Source organism: Sus scrofa, chromosome 12 (assembly GCF_000003025.6).
Source record: "Sus scrofa isolate TJ Tabasco breed Duroc chromosome 12, Sscrofa11.1, whole genome shotgun sequence".
NCBI lineage: Eukaryota > Metazoa > Chordata > Mammalia > Artiodactyla > Suidae > Sus > Sus scrofa.
The window spans coordinates 50215969-50231308 of NC_010454.4; the positions used below are offsets into that span (position 1 = coordinate 50215969).

A 15340-nucleotide genomic window follows, 5' to 3' on the forward strand; every position below is an offset into this window, starting at 1 on the left:
AGGGCCACACCCACGACATATAGAGGTTCCCAGGCTAGTGGTCGAATGGGAGCTACAGCTGCCAACCTAAACCACAGCCACAGCAATGCAGGATCCAAGACATGTCTGCAACCTAGACCACAGCCCACAGCAACGCCGGATCCTTAACCCGCCGAGCAAGGCCAGAGATCGAACCCATGTCCTCATGGATACTAGTTGGGTTCTTTACCACTGAGCCACAACGGGAACTCCTGAAAGCAGGATCTAAAAGAAGGATTTGTACACCAATATTCACTGCAGCCTTATTTACAATAGTCGAAAGGTAGAAGCAACCCAAGTGTCCTTCAGTGGACAGATGGGTAATATGGTATATACACAGAATACTATTCAGCCTTAAAAAGCAAGGAAATTTCAACACATACAAAAAAAAAAATGAATGAACTTTGAGAACATTGCGTTAATAAATAAAATAAGCTAGTCACAAAAAGACAAATACTTTTATGATTCTACTTACATGAGATAATTAAAGTGAATTAAAGAAACAGAGTAGAAGGGCAGTTGCCACGGGGTAGAATCAGGGAAAATGAGGAGGTGCTATTTAACGGGCACAGATTTTCAGTTTTACAAAATGAAAAAATTCTGGAGATAGGCTGCACATCAATGAAGATTCACAACAGTTGATATACTTAACAATGCTGAACTGAAAACTTAGAAATGTTTAAAATGGTGGAGTTCCCACTGTGGTGCAGTGGAAACGAATCCAACTAGGAACCAAGAGGTTGCGGGTTGGATCCCTGGCCTTGCTCAGTGGGTTAAGGATTCGGTGTTGCCGTGAGCTGTGCTGTAGGTTGCAGACAAGGCTCAGATCCCCGAGTTGCTGTGGCTGTGGCTGCTGTAGCTCTGATTAGACCCCTAGCCTGAGAACCTCCATATGCCCTGAAAGGCAAAAAAAAAAAAAAAAAAAAGGTAAGTTTTACATTATATGCATTTTAACATAATTAAAAATAAAAATTATTCTATAAAAAAAAAGAAAAAGTCTTAAAAGAAACTACAGAAAAATGACCACTACATACAGAGGAAAGATTCCAATGACTGCAGATTTCTTATCAGAAATCAAGAGGCCAGAATACAGTGGAAAAATATCTTTAATGTGCTAGAAAATGGGGGGGGGGGGGGTGCTGTCAACTCAAGTTTCCATATCTAGCAAAAATATCCTTCTTAGAAATGAAGGCAAAAAAAGGAGTTTCCATATCTAGCAAAAATATCCTTCTTAGAAATGAAGGCAAAAAAAGGAGTTCCTGCTGTGGCACAGTGGGTTAAGAATCTGACTGCAGCAGCTCAGGTCTCTGCAGAGGCACAGGTTCAATCCCTAGCCTGGCACAGTGGGTTAAAGGATCCCAAAAAACAAAACAAAACAAAAAAAATCCAGCATTGCCATGAGCTGTGGTATAGGTTACAGATGTGGCTCGAATCCCCATTGCTGTGGCTCTGGCGTAGGCCAGCAGCTACAGCTCCGATTGGACCCCTAGCCTGGGAACCTCCATATGCTGCAGGTGCAGCCCTAAAAAGACAAAAAGACAAAAAAAAAAAAAAAGAAAGAGAGAGAGAAAAGCAAGACCTCACTATATGCTCCTTAAGGAACACAAAATAAAAAGATACAGATAAGTTGAAAGTAAACAGAAAAAGATTTATCATGCAAATAATAAGCATAATAAGGCTGCAGTGACTAATATCAGATAAAACAGACTTCAAGACAAAAAGTGTTACTAGTTATAAAAATTATCATTTCCAAATGATAAAGCCACTATTTATCAGAAAGTAATAATAATTACAAATGTACATGAGGATAACGACAAAGAAAGGAAATTCATGAAGCAAACACTGACAGAATTCAAGAAAGAACTTGAGAGTTCTAAAATTACAGACATTAATACCCACCTTCAAGGAACATACAGAACTAGACATACAAAGAAAACATACAGAAGGTCTGAAAAATATTATCAGGAGTTTCCATCGTGGCACAGTGGTTAACGAATCTGACTAGGAACCATGAGGTTGCGGGTTCAGTCCCTGCCGTTGCTCAGTGGGTTAAGGATCCGGCGTTGCCATGAGCTGTGGTGTAGGTTGCAGACGCGGCTCGGATCCCGCGTTGCTGTGGCTCTGGTGTAGGCCGGTGGCTACAGCTCTGATTAGACCCCTAGCCTGGGAACCTCCATATGCCGCGGGAGCGGCCCAAGAAAAGGCAAAAAGACAAAAAAAAAAAAAAAAAAAGAAAAATATTATCAAACACTTTGATCTGACATTTAAAGAGCACTACATCCAACAATTGCAGAATATACTTTCTTTTCAAGAGTGCCTGTAATCACCAGGACAGGCCACGTGCGGAGCCATAAATAAAGTCTCAATAAATTTAAAAGGATCGAAACATAAAGTATGTTCTTGGACAATAACAACTAAATTGGAAACCAATAACAACAAAATATCTAGGAAAATCCCAAATATCTAGAAATTAAGCAACACACCTGTAAATAATTCAAGGGTCAAAGAAGAACCCACAAGGAAAAACAGAATATATCCTGAACTAAATGACAATGAAAATACAACATATGAAAATTTGCAGGGATGCAGCTAGAACAGTACATAGAAACTTAGAGCTTTAAGTCCTTACATTAGAAAAGAAGGTGGGGATGGAGTTCCCGTCGTGGCGCAGTGGTTAACGAATCTGACTAGGAACCATGAGGTTGCGGGTTCGGTCCCTGCCCTTGCTCAGTGGGTTAACGATCCGGCGTTGCCATAAGCTGTGGTGTAGGTTGCAGACGCGGCTCGGATCCCGAATTGCTGTGGCTCTGGCGTAGGCCGGTGGCTACAGCTCCGATTGGACCCCTAGCCTGGGAACCTCCATATGCCTCGGGAGCGGCCCAAGAAATAGCAAAAAGACAAAAAAAAAAAAAAGAAAAAAAAAAAAGAAAAGAAGGTGGAGTTCCCATCATGGCTCAGTGGATAACGAACCCGACTATTGTCCATGAGGATGCGGGTTCGATCCCTGGCCTTGCTCAGTGGGTTAAGGATCTGACCTTGCCATGAGCTGTGGTGTAGGTCTCAGACACGGCTTGGATCTGACGTTGCTGTGGCTGTGGCGTAGGCCGTTAGCAAGAGCTCTGATTAGACCCCTAGCCTGGAACCTCCATATGCCTTGGGCGCTGCCCTAGAAAAGACAAAAAAAAAATACATATATATACAAAAGAATGGCTCAGATAACATACACGAGGAGCTACCATTGTGGCTCAGTGGAAACAAACCTGACTGATATCCACGAGGACAAAGGTTCGATCCCTGGCCTTGCTCAGTGGGTTAAGGATCCGGCATTGCCATGAGCTGTGGTGTAGGTCGCAGACATGGCTCAGATCCTGAGTTGCTGTGGCTCTGGCATAGGCTGGCAGCTACAGCTCCAATTCGACCCCTAGCCTGGGAACCTCCATATGCCGTAGGCGCAGCCCTAAAAAGCAAAAACAAAATAAAGAAAATGTTCGTTATTCCACGTGGTGATGGCTTCACAGTTACGTCAAAACTAATCAAACTGTACACTTTTACTGTGGGCAATTTATTTCACTTCCTTTATATCTCAATAAAGTCAGAAGAAAAAGAAACCAAAAGTGAGAGGCAGCACAGCCTTGTGGTTAATGACATGGATTCTGCAGCTCAAATAACTGGGGTCAAACCCCAGCTTGGACCATTACTATTGTGTGACCTTGAGGGAGTTATTTAATATTGCTTCACAATTTCCTCATCTATAAGAGTATTATTCTAAAAGCATTAAAGATAATACTCCTCAAAGTATTATTGTAAAGATATATGCATTAATACCTGCTGCACCAAATAGTAATTGCTATATAAAAATTTGCTATGATTATTTTTTTTCCTTTTTCTTTGTTTTTTCTAGGGCTGCACCCACGACATACTGAAGTTTCCAGGCTAAGGGCTGAACTGGAGCTGCAGCTGCCAGCCTACACCACAACTCACAGCAATGCCAGATCCTTAACCCACTTAGCAAGGGCAGGGATGAAACCCACAACCTCATGGATACTAGTCAGGTTCCTTACCACTGAGCCACAATGAGAATTCCTACGATTATTATTAAGGCAGACTATTTTATTTTTTATTTTTATTTTTAGTTTGTTTTTTTGCCTTTTCTAGGGCTGTTCCCTCGGCATATGGAGGTTCCCAGGCTAGGGGTCAAATTGGAGCTACAGCTGCCAGCCTACACCACAGCCACAGCAACACCAGATCCAAGCCACATCTGCGACCTACACCACAGCTCACAGCAATACTGGATCCTTAACCCACTGAGCAAGGGCAGAGACCGAACCCGCAACCTAATGGTTCCTAGTCGGATTCGGTAACCACTGAGCCACGATGGGAACTCCAAGGCAGACTATTTTAACCAACACACAGACAATTCAAGAATAACCAAAGATTAGAGAAAAACACAAAAGTCATGTTAGGATCGAGTAAGGAGACATGACCACAGATAAAATAGATTCCGTGAAGCTCTAAGAGAATCTCTGGGAGAGGGTCTCAGCTGTTAGCAAGAGGCCGCAAAGGCTGTTTGAGAGTCCTCATGACACAGCAGCCAACTTCTTCCAAAGCGAGCAATCCGAAACACAGCCAGGAAGAAGGCACACGCCTAAGAAAGAACCTCTCTGAAGTATCACTTCTACCACCAGCTCAGTCCGCCTACACTCCAGAGAAGAATTCCCCACCTTTTGAAGGGAAGAATAGCAAATAATTTAGGGACACATTTAAAACTACCAAGGATATCATCAAAATACTGAAAATGAACAATCTTGAGCTAGTAGTTCCCATGGTATCCAACAGATATCGCCTTGTTTCTCTTGAAAATGTAAAACATCACTGGCCTTGAGGGTTTGCGGTAGCACCTTAGGGTGCCTGAGCCCGCAGTCTGAGCACCTGCCCCTTCAACTGCACAGTGCCACCTCCCAGGTCTGTGCGTTCATGAGCAGTTTCCCCACCTGGACGGCAAAGAGCAAAGCAGGATGCTGCCCGTTCCTCGGAACGGCTCGACAGGACCCAGAACACATTCCAGGAAAGCTGAATGACTCACCATAAACTCTTATGCCAGAGAACCATAAGACCTTTGCTGGAGAAAGCATGCAAGAAACTCTAGCTTCAAAACAGCCTTCTACCGCCCTGGAACCTCGCACAGGGTCAGCTGCTAGGCTCAAGTGCTACAGAGGCTATAAACCAATCACTGAGCCTGAAGCAAACTGCTTTACTTCACTGAGACTGAAATATCTGCTTTCCTCCAAAGCTCATGATTTGTTATACTGTGTTGAGCTAACGGTTACAGTCTTCTCTTCCCGAGTGAACAGTCAGCATCTTTATAAACATATCTTTATATGTAAAATAATCAATAAAAAGCAAATTTATATTTTTCCCCCTCTCTTTGGTCTTTTTTTAGGGCCACACCCACAGTCCAATTGGAGCTGTAGCTGCCAGCCTACGCCAGAGTCACAGCAACACGGGATCCGAGCCCTGTCTGCGACCTACACCACAGCTCATGGCAACACCGGATCCTTAACCCACTGAGCAAGGCCCGGGATCGACCTGTGTACTCATGGATGCTAGTCAGATTCATTTCCACCAAGTCACAACAGGAACTCCAAATTTATATCTTTTTATCTTTCTTGAAACAATTTAAGATTTACAGAGCAGGTGCAGACAAGAGTTCCCATACATCCTTTACCCACCTTCCCCTAATATTAGCACAATCATAGTACGATTATTAAAACCAGGTGATTAGGAGCTCCATTGTGGCTCACTTAATCTGTGGAATGTTCCTCAATTTGGGTTAGACTGATGCTTTCTTATAATTAGACTAAGGTTATGCATTTACGGCAAGAATCCTAGAGAAGTGACTGTGTTTTTGTCATTGCATCAGGCACAAAACATTTTTTTTTTTTAATAGGGCTGCACCTGTAGCATACTACCCCTAGTTAGGTTCCCAAACTAGGGGTAGAATCGGAGCTGCAGCTGCTGGCCTATGCCACAGCCACAGCAACACCAGATCCTTAACCCAGGGAGCAGGGCCAGGGATGGAACCCAAGTCCTCATAGATACCAGCTGGGTTTCGTTACCACTGAGCCACAACAGGAACTCCAAAACATTTTACCTTTTTGAACAAGGTATGATTTAAGAAAATTTCCATGTTCAAATACACTTTAAACACTTGCTATATAATACCATCACTGACGTGCTAAAATTCTCATAATTAACAGAATTAAAGATTTGCTTGTTTTGAATTTTAAGCAATGTCAATTACACAAGATCTTCAAAAGAAAGTGTGAAGCTTAGGCTGTCAATCTCTCCTAGGAATTTAGTTTTGTTCACTACTATCCCCCTAGTACCTGAAAAGTGTCTGGCACTCAGCATCTGTGATACTAATGGAGTAATTCTGAAGAAACAAAACACCAAATAAATTCACAAAATGGCTTTATCCCCAAGCCCATTAGTGTGGAAAAGGTTCAACCACTTAAAACATAGCTTTTTACACATGCTATTTATACACTTGTTTACAAGCACCTATTTCTATTCTCCCTCAACGCCTGGCCGGCCACGAGCGGTAGTGTTTCCAGCTATCGCATAACATGCAGGCTCCGGAGGCAGTTTCAGCTGCTGCAACCCCAGATTTAGGGCAATCGCACCCATGCCCACACAGGCTGGGCAGCAGGACTACTGGACAAAGCACACAAACATGAAGAAGTCCCCAGAGGCCACCACCTTGGTGGAACCCTCTCCCATGACACCCTCCAAAGATAAACTTCATAAAGCAAAGCACAGATGCCATAGGCTCTACCACAGCTACTCCAGTAGGTGCCTGATCTACCAAAGCCACAAAAAACGCTGGCTCTGCAGTGCTCGCTCCTAAAAGCAAACCTCACTGCAGGATCAAACCGAGTTGATCACTGACAACAGTAGGGCATCCAGGGACATTTAAAGGCATTAACATGATACCTTCCTAAACTCTAGAAAAATCTGATTTCCAGTGACACAATATTATGGGTCAGATGGTTACTTGTTAAAGCAACTCTTAAATGTTGTGATGTAATTAAAAAAAAAAAAAAAAGGAAAAGCAAGGTTTTCAGTTCAATGTTTAAATTTAGCTTTTTATATACTGATGCAATTTTCTGTGTTCTCATGTAATTTTGTTTGTTCTGGGGAGCAGTCATATTTCATTTTTCCCCACTTTTACTCAATTTGGTTACATTCAGTATTTCGCAGTTACACATAAACCATGATAAACATCTATGCTGTCTGAATCACCTAGAAGTCAGATGATGAGGTTAAAAAAAAAAAAAAGACAATTTTATAGCTCAGCTGCCTAGCAGTTTTCTAAAACCATCATACCCATTATCACGTGACTGGCAGTGTTCAAGAGTGCAACCTTCACAAGCCTCACGACTACTGGGATCATCAAATTTTTGGTATTTTAGGTATCAAGAGATGGCAACTTATCCTAAATTTTTTTTTTTTTTTTTTTATGTCTTTTTGCTATTTCTTGGGCCGCCCCTGCGGCATATGGAGGTTCCCAGGCTAGGGGTCGAATCGGAGCTGTAGCCACCAGCCTACGCCAGAGCCACAGCAACGCGGGATCCGAGCCGCGTCTGCAACCTACACCACAGCTCACGGCAACGCCGGATCATTAACCCACTGAGCAAGGGCAGGGACCAAACCCGCAACCTCATGGTTCCTAGTCGGATTCGTTAACCACTGCGCCACGACGGGAACTCCTAAATTTTTTTTCTAACAAAGTTGAATTTTCAGCATTTTATTATCTATACTAGTCTTTGAAAACTATCTGTTCATGTAATTCTATCAAGTATTCTGTGAAAAACATCTCATGATCTAAAGGGTTTTTTGCTATCCACAGCTCTGTTACATGGGGTCAAAGATAATATGGCTTCCAAAGATTATTTATTTATTTATTTATTTTTGCTTTTTAGGGCTGTACCTGTAGCATATGGAGGTTCCCAGGCTAGGGGTCAAATCAGAGCTACAGCTGCCGGCCTACACCATAGTCACAGCCACGCCAGATCTGCACCGCATCTTCGACTTACCCCACAGCTCACAGCAATGGCGGATCCTTAACCCACTGATCGAGGCCAGGGATCAAACTTGCATCCTCCTGGATACTAGTCAGATTAATTTCCATTGTGCCACAACAGGAACTCCAAAAGGCTATATTGCAATTTTTTAATTTTTTTTTTTTTTTTTTGGTCTTTCAGGGCCACACCCATGGCATATGGAGGTTCCCAGGCTCAGGGTCCAATTGGAGCTGTAGCCATCAGCCTGCACCACAGCCACAGCAACTCAGAATCTGAGCTGTGTCTGCGACCTACGCCACAGCAACTCAGAATCTGAGCTGTGTCTGCGACCCCCACGCCACAGCAACTCAGAATCTGAGCTGTGTCTTCGACCCACGCCACAGCTTGCAGAAACACCGGATCCTTAACCTACTGAGCAAGGCCAGGGATCCAACTCTCATTCTCATGGATACTAGTCAGGGTTCGCTCACTGCTGAGCCATGATGGGAACGCCCAAAAGTTCTATTTTTAAAAAAGAAAAACTCTGTTCAGAGATTTCAATCATGGAGACTGGTGCCCTTCCAATAAAAGCTGTTACCCAAGTAGAGGTTTTAGTTCAGGGACGGATGCAGACACACATGTACAGACATGTATGTATGTTGTGTGTTTCCAACTATGAATTACGCCCCTCGGGTTAAACTTAGAAATGAACATAGTGAGACAGAGTTCACTCACAGTGGGAAAGCAGCAGACATCTACTCCCCCATGTCCTTGAGATAAATGCCTACTGAACCTGTGCAACACTGCCCAGGTGTTAGCCACCTCTGCCATCTTCCTCCCCAGCCCAAGTTAATCGCTTCTGTACCTCAGACATACAGCAATTACACTACTGAGTATACAGCCCTGGCCTGAAATGATTTATTAACCCCTTTCCTCCAACAGAGTATGAACTGTATATGGCAAGGAGAGTGTTACAACCCTCTCAGGGTTCCTAGCACTGCCCGTGGAAAACAGCACCTTCTGAATTGGCAAACTTTTTTTTTTTTTTTTGGCCACACGCATGGCATGAGGAAGTTTCCAGGCCAGCGATCAAACCTGTGCCACAGCAGTGATAACGCCAGATCCTTTAACTGCTAGGCCACCAGAGAATTCCCGAACTGGCAAACCTTTTGAACAAAGACATAATTCAGCAGACTTTGCACACAGCCAATCACTTCTACAAGTAAATCTATCTTAATGCCTGGGTACGCTCCTTATGTGGTAATCTCTCGACTATTAATTGCAAAATTAAATTGGAAATTTGCTCTTTTTATTTCTTTTAGCAGCAGTTAGGCAAGAACTAAAAAAAACACGATTTTGAAATCAACTTCTGAAAGATGTTTTTAAGTCTCCTTAATCACCATATTAACCCAAATTCTATACAACATATTGTGGCATAAAACAAATAACATTAAATAGCTCAATGTGCTATTCATTTTCCTTTTTTTTTTTTCAGTGCACCTATTCAAATTCTGAAGACTGATGGTCATTCTTAGATGTTGAAGAAAGAATATACTAAACCAGCTTTAATGGAAAAAATAAAAATCACTATAAAAAAAAGAAAGAGGAAAGAATATTCTTATTTTTGGAGCAACTGTTACTTCTGAATTCAGTTCTTACAGATCAGGAAAATTACTTTGGCAGTAATGATTAAATTTTAAGCAACTAAACAGCAGCAGGATTTTTTCCTTGGAGTGGAAGAAAAATTTCTTTGTCTACACATGCTCCCATATTTATAGCATACTATTATACATGATAAGAGTTTCTGAACAGATAGTCTTATTTTATAAATTATAACAATACTGTAGACCCTCAAATATTTATGATCTGTCAGCCAGATATTAAACAGAAGTATCCACAAAGTACCATCTACTGAGTCACTAATAATTTAACTAGTTTATGACTGCCATCAATTGATACAAAAAGTATTCTACTTTCATTAAACCACAAACACTTCAAGATGTCAAACCATAACCTCCTGCCAAGTGCTCTTGTGCTGGGATTTTTGAGTCCCCAGCCAGTCAGAGGCTCACCTGACAGGTCCAGCTCCTCGGTGGAAGACAAACTGGCCAGACTCCAGCTATCGCTGCGGGCTGCCAGGACAAACTTGTGAGCATTGATGTGCCTGCCCCCAACCTTTATCTTCAGATCACTGGTGAGGAAAAATATCCACAGATAGAGAAAGAAAATGTCATCATAACAGACAGAGCTAGATTCACAGCTGACAAATACATGAGTACTGGCAGAATGACACACATCTGCAAAAGAAAACAGGTGACAGGAAAATTACTTCTCTACCCAAGCACCGAATTCTGATGGGTTATATTTATAATATGTTGCTACACATGTTTTCTATTTTGAACTTCTAGCTTTAGTTCACATGGGATGTCCTGCTTTCAATGACATTCCTTCATGGCACATATTGATGGTGAACCTACGAGTTACACGGGATGATTAATAGTCATATAAAAAGTAGAAGACATTTTATATGCAGAAAAAAAGATCAAAATAAAACATCAGGGAGAGAAAGACAGAAAGCTTATGATGACAGTCTGAGACTACGGTGCTGCAAAGCTCTATACTATATTAACGGTCAAGTAAGGTTAGACAAAAAGCTATGAATAAATTAGCTTTTTTTTTTTTTTTTTTGTCGTTTTGCCATTTCTTGGGCTGCTCCTGCGGCATATGGAGGTGCCCAGGCTAGGGGTCGAATCGGAGCTGCAGCTGCCAGCCTACGCCAGAGCCACAGCAACGCGGGATCCGAGCCGCGTGGGCAACCCACACCACAGCTCATGGCAACGCCGGATCCTTAACCCACTGAGCAAGGCCAGGGATCAAACCCACAACCTCATGGTTCCTAGTCAGATTCACTAACCACTGAGCCACGACGGGAACTCCTGAACAAATTAGCTTCGACAAAGCAGTCAAGATTAAGAAACCCACTATCTAGACTCCTGTTCTCACCAGAAATATTCAGATCTATTACTGGCCATTTCTTACTCAACAATTTATAGAGAAATGAGGTGAGAAGAATCTTTTTTTCAAACATGTTTCCTTATCTATGACATACCACTATACAAAAACAGCTTTCCAAATAGTTATTTATATTTAACTCTGAAATGCCAAATGCCAAGGCAGGAAATCATGTGAGCAGTTAACAAAAACCTAAGGATGACCCACTGGGTGACACAAGCACGTGCCATATGGCTATGTTGGCAGCAGTCCACAATCATCATCATCCTGCTTGTATCTGTATGTTTTTTTAAACTTTCATATTCCCCTTTAAAATAATTTGTCAGGTTAGAAAGCCTTTAGAAACTAAATCACAATAACTATTACATGAAAAAAGAAAGAAAAAAGTTATTACATGAATTAATTCATTTACTTAAAAGAAGACCCAAACAGAATACTGTTTCTATATAATGCCCAAAGCAGATATATTTTACCCCACAAAAGCACCAGCCAGAACATACTTTAGGAGCTCCCGTTGTGGTGCAACAGAAATGAATCTATTATCCACGAGGATGTGGGTTCAATCCCTGACCTCGCTCAGTGGGTCAGGGATCCAGTGTTGCCATGAGCTGTGGTGTATGTTGCGTAGTGGCTCAGATCCTGCGTTGCTGTGGCTGTGATGTAGGCTGGCAGCTGTAGCTCTGATTGGACCCCTAGCCTGGGAACCTCCATATGCCATGGGAGGGGCCCAAGAAATGGCAAAAAGACCAAAAAAAAAAAAAAAAAAACTATCAAAGAACTAAACAAGCTGCAACTAGTTATGTTAGCTGAAAAGAGTAATAGGGTACTTATTATTGCAAAATACTAGAAAATACTATTAACATAGAATACTATTGATAAATAAAGAAAAGAGAATTGATACTCTATTTAAAACGGAACATAAAACACTGTCTCAGATTATACCCTATGATAAGGTTTAAAAAAAACCCTGAAAACATGCAGCTCTTTACAAAGCACAAATAATTTTTAAACTCTGAATTTATTTATAAAGTATTAAATTCTTTTCTTTTTTCTATATAAAGAAATGTTTAATTTCTTGTTTGCTATGGTGTATTCGGGTGTAAAGCACTGGTGGAGAGTAAACTATTCATCTTATAAAATACTAAATTCTAATAACATAAACGACTATTAACTTTACTGTTTCTGCCACAAATCTGACCTTGGCCACAAAATCATAAAAATCAATGTTTCTAAGCAAATTAAGTCAGAAAGAGAAAGACAAATACCATATCACTTACAAGGAATCTAAAATACAACACGAAGCAATGTATTTACAAAACAAAAACAGACACACAGATATAGAGAATAGACCTGATGTTGCCAAGGCAGGTTGAGGGGTAGGGGAGAGAAGGACTGGGAGTTTGGGATTAGCAGATGCAAACAAGTATATATAATATGAATAAAGAGTAAGGTTCTACTGTATAGCACAGGGAATTATATGTCCTATCCTACAGTAAACCATAATGGAAAAGAATATGAAAAAGAACAGATAAATGAATTGAGTCACTTTGCTGTACAGTAGAAATTAACACATTATAAATCAACTATATACGTCAATACAAATTTGTAAATAAATGTGTCTATAAAATTCCTACTACTATTCATTAATGTCAAGTCAAACTTTTTTCTTTTGTAGTCTAACATCCCAAAGGGAAATAAAGAGAAGGATTTCACTAGTAATCTCTAATAATAATTTTTTTAAAATACAGTTCAAAAATGGAAAATTGGACAGCTCAGGTCCATGAAGACTCTACGCACAAACAATTACGAAGCTAGTAATTTTTTTTTTTTTCACTTTTGGCCACCTTGCGGCACATGGAGTTCCCAGGCCAGGGATCACACTCGTGCCTCAGTCATGACCAAAGCCACAGCTGCAGCAACAAGCAACGTGGCTCCTCAACCTAGTGTGCCAGGCATGGGGATCAAACCCGCATCCCAGCGCTTCCAAGACGCCGGTAATCCTGCTACACCACAGCAGGAACTCCAGGACTAGTAACTGATTTTATTAAATTTCATTCTAGACAATTAAAGGCATTTCCTTTTAAAATATGGATACTAGGATGCTGTTATTGGAGAGGAAGCATACAGAGCTTCTTACTAGAGTGTCTCAAACACATTAATAGGAAAAATTATGTTTGATTGCTAAAAGAATTAAAACAATAAATAACTACATATAACCATCGTTTACTATCTTATGGGACAAAAGCCTTCTCCTGAACTTAAGTAAAAATAAAGGAAGTGAACCAATTTCTTCCACAACGTTCAATTTAAAATTTTTACTTTATTTATTTGTCTTTTGTCTTTTTAGGGCCACACCTGCAGCATAGGGAGGTTCCCAGGCTAGGAGTCTAATCCCAGCTACAGCTGCCGGCCTAGACCACAGCCACAGCAATGCCAGATCTGAGCCGTGTCTGAGCTGACAGCAACGCCAGATCCTCAACCCACTGAGCAAGGCCAAGGATTGAACCCACAACCTCATGGTTCCTAGTGGGATTCGTTAACCACCGAGCCACAACAACTCCTCAATTTAAAATTTTTAAGGAGCTCCCGTCGTGGCCCAGGGTAACGATCCCAAGTATTATCCATGAGGACCCTGGTTCAATCTCTGGCCCCGCTCAGTGGGTTAAGGATCCAGCATTGCCGTGAGCTGAGGTGTAGGTGGAAGACATGGCTTGGATCTGGCATTGCTGTGGCTGTGGTGTTGGCCAGTAGCTACTAGACCCCTAGCCTGGGAACTTCCATATGCAGTGGGTGCGGCCCTAAAGAAACAAAAAATACTAGTAATTTTAAAAAAAGAAAGAAAAATTTTAACACTTGACTCGTTACTCCGATTGCTGAAATGCACATAAAAACACTATTTAAATTCTTCAACAAGGAGTTCCTGTCGTGGCACAGTGGTTAACGAGTCCGACTGGGAGCCATGAGGTTTCGGGTTCGATCCCTGGCCTTGTTCAGTGGGTTAAGGATCCGGCGTTGCCGTGAGCTGTGGTGTAGGTCGCAGATACGGCTCGGATCCCAAGTTGATATGGCTGTGGTGTAGTCTTGCAGCTACAGCTAGGATTTGACCCCTAGCCTAGGAACGTCCATATGCCGCAGGAATGGCCCTAGAAAAGGCAAAAAAGATTAAAAAAAAAATTATTCAACAAAATGCACGTTCATGGTAGAGTTCCCATGTGGCTAATCGAGTTAAGGATCCAGCATTGTTACTGCAGTGGCTCAGGTCACTGCTGTGGGGCAGGTTCAATCCCTGGCTCAGGAACTTCTGCATGCCATGGGTACAACCAAAAAGCAGAAAAAAAAATAAGCATGTTCATGGGACAAGGCATTTTTTTCCTATCTTGGTAAAAGAGTATTTGCTTCAGGAGTTCCCATCGTGGCGCAGTGGTTAACGAATCCGACGAGGAACCATGAGGTTGCGGGTTCGGTCCCTGCCCTTGCTCAGTGGGTTAACGATCCAGCGTTGCCGTGAGCTGTGGTGTAGGTTGCAGATGCAGCTCGGATCCCACGTTGCTGTGGCTCTAGCGTAGGCCAGCGGCTACAGCTCCGATTTGACCCCTAGCCTGGGAACCTCCATATGCCACAGGAGCGATCTACAAAACAGCAAAAAAGACAAAAAAAAAAAAAAAAAAAAAAAAGAGCATTTGCTTCAGAAATTCATATTCCAGGTGTTCCCATCATGGCTCAACAGTTAACGAATCTGACTAGCATCAGTGAAGATGCAGGTTCAGCCCATGGCCTTGCTCAGTGGGTTAAGGATCCTGCATTTCTTTTTCTTTTTTTTAATTAATTAATTAATTAATTAGGTCTTTTTGCCATTTCTTGGGCCGCTCCCGTGGCATATGGAGGTTCCCAGGCTAGGGGTCTAATCGGAGCTGTAGCCACCAGCCTACACCAGGGCCACAGCAACGCGGGATCCAAGCCACGTCTGCAACCTACACCACAGCTCACGGCAACGCCGGATCGTTAACCCACTGAGCAAGGGCAGGGACCGAACCCGCAACCTCATGGTTTCTAGTCGGATTTGTTAACCACTGTGCCACGATGGGAACTCCAGGATCCTGCATTTCTGTGAGCTGTGGTGTAGGTCCCAGACACAGTTCAGATCCCATATTGCTGTGGCTGTGGTGTAGACTGTCAGCTGCAGCTCCAATTTGACCCCTAGTCTGGGAATCTCCATATACTTCAGGTACAGCCCTAAAAAGGCAAAA

The 15340-nt window shown here is 42.2% G+C and overlaps 1 protein-coding gene across 4 annotated transcripts in view; it reads right to left on the minus strand.

The window, feature by feature from the left end:
- The window catches only part of ANKFY1 (ankyrin repeat and FYVE domain containing 1), an 83903-nt gene that overhangs the window by 48010 nt on the left and 20553 nt on the right, over positions 1 to 15340 (minus strand). For 2 of the 4 annotated variants that reach the window (XR_001299971.2, XM_013981229.2), the window contains exon 3: positions 10154 to 10272. The exons of the other annotated variants lie outside the window; for them this stretch is intronic. Coding sequence is in view for 1 of the 2 variants with exons in the window: in XM_013981229.2 (XP_013836683.2) it covers positions 10154 to 10272 (119 nt within the window). In the remaining variant the exon portion in view is untranslated. The remainder of the gene's footprint in view (positions 1 to 10153; positions 10273 to 15340) is intronic. 4 annotated transcript variants of the gene reach the window in all.